This window comes from Chrysochloris asiatica, unplaced genomic scaffold, assembly GCF_000296735.1.
Source record: "Chrysochloris asiatica unplaced genomic scaffold, ChrAsi1.0 scaffold00289, whole genome shotgun sequence".
Taxonomy (NCBI): Eukaryota; Metazoa; Chordata; class Mammalia; order Afrosoricida; family Chrysochloridae; genus Chrysochloris; species Chrysochloris asiatica.
Window position 1 is genome coordinate 927,117 of NW_006408807.1, and position 7,457 is coordinate 934,573.

Here is a 7,457-nt window from a genome sequence, read left to right on the forward strand (position 1 = left end):
GGTGTTGCATTCATTGTCAAAAAGAACATATCCAGATCAGTCATAAGGTACAACGCTGTCTGTGATAGGATAATATCCATGAGCCTACAGGGAAGCCCAGTTAATACCACTATTATTCACATGTAAGCACCAACCACTAAAGCCAGTGAGGATGAAATAGAAGAATTCTACCAACTTCTTCAATCTGAAATTGATCAAACATGCAACAAGATGTATTGATCATTACTGGTGATTGGAATGCAAAGGTTGGGAGAAAGAAGAAGGATCAGTAGTTGGAAAACATGGCCTTGGTGATAGAAATCATGCTGGAGAGCGCATGATAGAATTCTGCAGAACCAAAGATTTGTTCATTTCAAATACCTTCTTTAGACAGCATAAGAGACTTTGGTGGGGTTGAACCACCGACCTTGTGGTTAGCTATGCAGTGCTTATCCTACAGCACCATGTCAGAATTTAAAGCCAAATATTTTTATATACACTCATACCCTTTCCCCTAGGAAATAATATAATGCCTTTATCACATTTTCCAAAAGGGAGAAGAATCAAAGCTACAATTAAAAATTGGCTCATTGGGAATCATCCATTAAGCAAATAATCCAAATCAGAACACAAAAATACTAAAGGATTTTTAAATACACATGGACCTCACCAGATGGAATACACAGAAATCAAATTGACTACATCTGCAGAAAGAGACAATGGAAAAGCTCCATATCAGCAGTGAAAACAAGGCCAGGGGCAGACTATAGATCAGACCATCAATTACTCATATGCAAATTCAAAACTGAAGCTGAAGAAAATGAAAGCAAGTCCATGATAGCCAAAATATGACTGTGAATATACCCCACCTAAATTTAGGGATCATCTGAAGAACAGATTTGATACATTAAACACTAAAGACTGAAGACCAGAAGAGTTATGGGATGCCATCAAGACCATCATAGATGAAGAAAGCAAAAGGTCATTAAGAAGACAAGAAAGAAGGAAAAGGTCAAAATGGATGTCCAAAGAGACACTGAAACTTGCTCTCCAGCATAGAGATACTAAAGCAAATGGAAGAAATGAGGAAATCCAAGAGCTGAACAGAAAATTTCAAAGATCAGCTCGAGAAGATAAAGCCAAAGATTACAATAAAATGTGCAAAAATCTGGAATCAGAAAACCAAAAAGGAAGAACATGCTAAGCATTTCTCAAGCTAGGGGAACTGAAGAAAAAATTCAAGCCTCAACTTTTGTATTGAAAGATTCTCTGGGCAAATTGTTGAATGATGCAGAAAGCATCAAGAGAAGATAGAAGGAATACACAGAGTCACTGTACCAAAAGGACATGGTTGATGTTCACCAATTTCAAGAGCCAATGATACTGAAGGAAGAAATCCAGGGTGCATTGAAGGAATTGACAAAGAACAAGGCACCAGGAATTGATAGAATCAAAATTGAAATCGTTCAAGAAAGTGAGGCAGCACAGGAGGCACTCACTCATCTCTGCCAAGAAATTTGGAAGACAACTACCTGGCTGACTGATTGAAAGAGATCCATATTTGGGCCTATTCAAAAGAGAGATGCGGAATGTGGAAATCATCAGACAATCTCTTTGATATCCCATGCAAGCAAAGTTTTACTAAAGGTAACACAGAAATGGCTGCAAGCATATATTGACAGAGAACTTTCAGAGGTTCAAGCTGGATTCAGAAAAGGCCATGGAATGAAGGCTATCATTGCTTATGTCCGATGGATCTTGGCTGAAAGCAGAGACTATCAGAAAGATGTTTACCTGGGCTTTATTGACTACACAAAGGTTTTAGGGTGTGTGGATCATGACAAGCTATGGACAACATTGCAAAGTATGAGTATTCCGGAACACTTAATTGTGCTCATGAGGAATCTGTACCTGGACCAAGAGGCAGTTTTTCGAACAGAACATTGGAACACTGAATGGTTTAAAATTACAAAAGGTGTGTGACAAGGTTGTATTCTTTCACCATACTTATTCAACCTGTATGCTGAGCAAATAATCTGAGTAGCTGGGTTAATTGAAGAAAAATGTGGCATCAGGATTGAAGGAAGACTCATTAACAAACTGTGATATGCAGATGATACAACCTGGCTTGCTGAAAGTGAAGAGGACTTGAAACATTTACTGATGAAGATCAAAGAGCACAGCCTTCAGTATGGATTGCATTTCAATGTAAAGAAAACAAAAATCCTCACCACTGGACCAATAAACAACGTTCTTATCAATGGAGAAAAGGTTGAAGTTGTCAAGGATTTCATTCTTCTTGGATCAACTATCAACACTCATGGAAGCAACAATCAATAAATCAAATGACATATTGCATTAGGCAAATCTGCTGTACAAGACCTTTTTAAAGTGTTGAAGAGCAAAGATGTCAGCTTGAGGACTAAGGAGCGCCTGACCCAAGTCATGGTATTTTCAATAACCTCATATGCATGCAAAAGCTGGACAGTGAATAAGGTGGACCGTAGAAGATTTGATGCTTTTGAGTTATGGTGTTGGAGGAGAATACTTGAAGTGCCATGGGCTGCCAAAAGAACTAATAGATCGGTTTTGGAAGAAGTGCAGCCAGAGTGTTCCTTGGAGGCCAGGATGGCCAAACTTGGTCTCTCATACTTCTGACATATTGTCAGAAGGGACCAGTCGCTGGAGAAGGGTATCATGTTTGGTAAGGGGGACGGTCAGAGAAAAAGAAGAAGACCCCCAACGAGATGGACTGGCCAAGTGGCAACATTGATGGACTCAAGCGTGGCAACAATAGTGAGGTTGGCCAAGAATCAGGCAGTATTTCCTTCTGCTGTATATAAGGTCGCTAAGAGTTGGTACTGACTCGATGGTACCTAACAACAACAACAATGTATGTATGTATATATTCATATTTATATATTATTGTTTGTTGTTATGTACCATTGAGTCTGTTCTGACCCACACTGATCCTGTATAGGATTCCGAGGAGTGACTGGCAGTACTTAACCTAATGGTGCCATATATCAGAGTTCTGGTATGGTGCTGGTATATATCTGGTGGTGGTGGTCTGCCCTAGAGTTGGTTCAGACTCATAGCCACCATGTATAGGGTTTCCAAGGCAGTAACTGTTTCTCCTGCAGAGCAGTTGGCAGGTTTGTACTAATGAGCTTGTGGTTAGCAGCCCAACTTGTCATCACTCTGTTACCAGGGCTCCTAGGGTGCTATTGCTCTCAGTGTTGTTATCTACAGACCACTCATTTAATGCTGACAAGATCCAACAAAAGGAGCTGTGTCCATTACCATGAGTGGTGACACTGACCATAGCTGGCAGGAGCTTAAGGCCATGTAATGCCACTCACCATGACGGTGAACTCAGTCTGCGCACGGATGGCATCCTTCAAGAACAGCAGCTTCTTTGAATCCTGTCAACATACCAGAGAGGGAGCACAGCAATCTTTAGGAGTCAGTTCAGTGAAAAACAGCAAAAGGAACTGGTCATGAGGGGCCAGACTTCTCTGGTGGACTCCTCAGGACTACACAGGACTTACTGAGGTGGCTGCCTTGTGGTCAGTCATGGCCTTCACAAAAGTCAGGGCTTCTGGAGTGGCTGACCGGATGTTGTCTACCCGCCCCTCCTGAAACCGGCGAATAGATGCACTCTCATAAGTAGATACCAGTCTCCCGTGGGATCTGAATGAGACAAAACAGGATTTACAAACAGTAATTTATTTCAGGTGAACCATAAATTCTGGAAGAAAAATGGTTACAGTAGGCTTTATTTCTACAGGCCTGACTTCCATTGGCATAGTATTTCATTTTGATGTTAATCTGATTCTAGAGATTTCCCAAAGATCAATGTTGGAAAGTATCTAATATGAAGAGCTGGGGCTGTGGAGATTTGTGATCCTGCATGGATATAACAAATTTTAAACGTGACTGGTAGCTTTGAAAAACTCCAGATCTAATAGGAAATTTGGGCTTTTCTGTGATAATCTGATGAGTGTCTGATTAATAGCATAGGATGTAATAATTACTTAAATAACCATTTACACCCTTGAGGAAGTTGTGTTTTATTTTTAAAAATTCAAGCACAGCCTATGTTTCCAGGCAGGAAGTGGTCTTAGTGGTTCCAGGATGTGAACTTCAGCCCATGCCCTTGACTCCAGTGTGTTAATTGTTTGAAGTACAAACACAGGCGTCCCCTACCTGTGAAGGTGACTTTGTTTGGAAATACGGTCTTTAAAGATGCTTAGCTTAAACTGAAGCTATACAGGACCTCATGTTGATTGTCAAGTGGCAGAATCCTCGCCTTGCATGTGAAACTTGGGCTGCCATTCCACCAATGTACTTCAGGCACTGACATTTCCCACCTGTCAGCGGAGGCTTGTGTGCTGCTAGGATGCTGAACAGGTTTCGGGAGAGTTTGCAGACAAAAGATGGGCTAGAAAGAAAGGCCTGGGATCTACTCCAGAAAAATCAACCAATGAAAATTTTAAAAGGGTTATGGGGATGGCACAGGACTGGACAGCATGTCTTTCCCTTGTGTTTAGGTTGTCAGGAATCAGAGCGGACTTGACAACAGCTAACAAACAACAACTTCAATATATTGGTGGAGGGTTGTTCCTAATCCAATCTGAGTGATGTCCTTATGAAATAGAAGAGACACAAAGACATGCACAGAGAGGTAGGACCAGCTTGTGAAGATGAACCTGAAGCTGAGAGCTGCCAGAAATTGGGAGAGACAAGAACAAGGATCTTCCCCAAATCCTCCAAACCTTCATGGCCTACTGCCACCCTGAATTTGGACCTCTAGCCTCTACAATGGTAAGATAACAAATTCCGATTGTTTTAAGTCACTCACTTAGTGGTACTTTGTTATGGCAACCCAGGGACAGTCACATTGCCAGCAGACTTCTGTGCACCAATTTTTCTCAACTGATTCCTGAGACGAGAACAGCAGCAACCTCCCCACTTGCAGCCTCTTTCCTTAGGCCCATGGGCTCAGCCTGCACTCATCTGCTTACACACTCCTTTCTTACAAGTCATAAAGTCCCTTGGTGTTGGAGGTGGGGAAGGGGAGTGTCGCAGAGCTCAGAGAGGGGCAGTGAGCACCCACTGTCACCCAGCATGTAGCACGTCCTGCCTCAGCATATCTCCCTGACATAGTAAGCTTCAGGACTGAGAGGTCACGTCTGATTTAGCACTGTACTGCCGCTGTTTTACTTGGTAGATGAATAAATAAACTGAATGAACATTTATGTCTGGTCTCTGGAAGACTCTGGCAGGGAACACTTTTCCTGTGCCTCATGGTTGCTAATGGTCCTTGATTAGTGCAAATTGTTAATGATGCTGGTATAGTTGTTAAGTGCCCTGTATAGGGTTGCCAAGGAGCAGGCGGTAGGTTTGAACCAGTGCTTATCCTGCAGCGCCACACCAGGACTCAGTAGTTAATGTATTCACTGCTAACTGAAAGGTTGGAGGTTCAAGTCTACCCAGCAGCAAAGGGCTGGTGATCTACTTCCCCCCAAATCAGTCATTGAAACCCTACGGGGCATAGCTCTGCTGTGACACACATGGGGTTGCCATGAGTCAAGATGAGCTTGATGGTAACAGGTTTGCTTTGATTTTTCAAGGTCCCTGAAGGCAAGTAGGACAGTGAAAACAAGAGGAGATGCTGCTGCAGGCTCCTTTTAGCTTCAAGGTCTCTGCCAAATCTAGGAACAAGTTAACAAATGTTTTGTTACAGCTTAGATTCTACAGGCTTTTCTCCAGGGGAAACAAATCATATGTTGGCTATTTCAAGAGCCCAGGAACCTTTGACCATGCTCAGACTGCACAGGCCACTGTGGGTAAAGGAAGGGGTGCTCTGGCCCAGATGCCCCAACCCCTCTCAGCTTTAGAATGAGCACTTACAGCTGAGGGGCCTGGGAAGCTGATCCAAGCAGTGTTCCCAATTGTGGCACCAGTAGGACCCTGACCTCATGGCCCATGTCAGTCACATGCCATCAGAAAGGCATTAACTGCAGCTGCAAGCTCAGGTCTTGTGTCATCTCACATACCAGTATAGCTTCAGCTTTTGTGTGATATCATTTGGGGTCTTATCAGCCTTCCCTAAGGGCTCTGCACGGGACTGCTCTGGACACACAGGTGTTGTTGCTCATTAGCGAGACATTTACTGCAAGTTCTCTATGTTGCCATGGATTTGGTAATTTCCTTGTTGGGCAAACTTATGCCAAACAATTTATGAGTGGTGGCTTTGGAAATCAGCCAAGCCACCCCTGCCTAGAGGAAGTTCTATTTTACATTTGGTTTTCATCACCTGCATTCCCTACCTCTGCCTTCATTTCTTGCCTCCCTGCTCTTCTCTCCCTCTTCCCCAACTCACAGCTACCACTACTGTGATTTTTCTGAATTGCAGACCTGACCCAGCCACTCCTTGTGGACTTCCCATTGAGTCATTTCATCTCTATGGCTCAACTGCTCTGTCTCTGAAGGCCTCCTCTGTGACATGAAAGTGAAGGCCCTGGAGACACAATGGTACTCAAGATGCCCAAAATGTCATGGTTGGGGAAGACAGTGGCCCCTCACCTTAATAGCAAATGCCTTGCGAGAAAAAGAAAACACCTTTGATGTGACAGAGCTGGGTGTCAAGAGAAGATTTGGTTGTTGCTTTAGATCAGGTTCTTCAGAAGGTTCTTTGAGGAGGTGGTACATGCACTGAGGCCTGACAGGTGAGAAGGGACTGACCAGGTGAAGAGAGGTAAGAACTGATGGATAGGCTGACTGAACAGTGAGTACAAGATCTTGGGGACTGAGAGAGGTGGGGGTGGAGGGCCCCCAGATGAGGGCAGGAAGGTGGCCGTGGCCAGCTGATAAGGGGCTTTTCCAAAGCATGGATTTTGTTCTGAGTAGCCACTGGAAGGTTTTAAGATGCTTAGTGATATATTCGGCTTTGCCTTTTTCAGAATTTGTTCTTACTGCTTGATGAAGATGGGGTTTTGGGGTAAGAGTGGAAGCACAGAGACCAGCTGGGAGAATGTTGCAGCTGAGCAAACATGAGATGTTAGTGGTTTTGGAGAGGCCCATGACAGTGAAGACCGAGAGGATAAATCAGATACGTTTTGGAGGAGAATGGACATGGAGTGAGAGAGGGGGAAAAACCAAGGATGAGTCCAAAGTCATTGACTTGCTCAACTGGATGAATCTGGTTCCATTTAGTTATGTTTGGAAAAACTGGGAAGGAACAGGTTATAGCTATAGGAGCAGGTGGGGTTGATAAGGTTGAAATCAAGATGAAGAGAAAACTCCTTAATCCAATTATTTGGGGTAGTGTAGTGGTTACGAATTGGGCTGCAAACCGCAAGGTCAGCAGTTTGAAGCTACCAGCTGTTCCGCGGGAGAAAGATGAGGCTTTCTGCTCCCGTAAAGATTTACAGCCTCAGAAACCCTGTACAGGGTCACTATGAGTCAGAACC

The 7,457-nt window shown here is 43.5% G+C and overlaps 1 protein-coding gene across 1 annotated transcript in view; it reads right to left on the reverse strand.

Moving 5' to 3' along the window:
* The window catches only part of CHAT (choline O-acetyltransferase), an 86,468-nt gene that overhangs the window by 15,429 nt on the left and 63,582 nt on the right, over positions 1-7,457 (reverse strand). Inside the window, exons 11-12 of the mRNA XM_006874615.1 lie at positions 3,531-3,672; positions 3,342-3,404 (exon numbers count right to left, since the gene is read on the reverse strand). Of these exons, the coding sequence (XP_006874677.1) occupies positions 3,342-3,404; positions 3,531-3,672 (205 nt within the window). The remainder of the gene's footprint in view (positions 1-3,341; positions 3,405-3,530; positions 3,673-7,457) is intronic.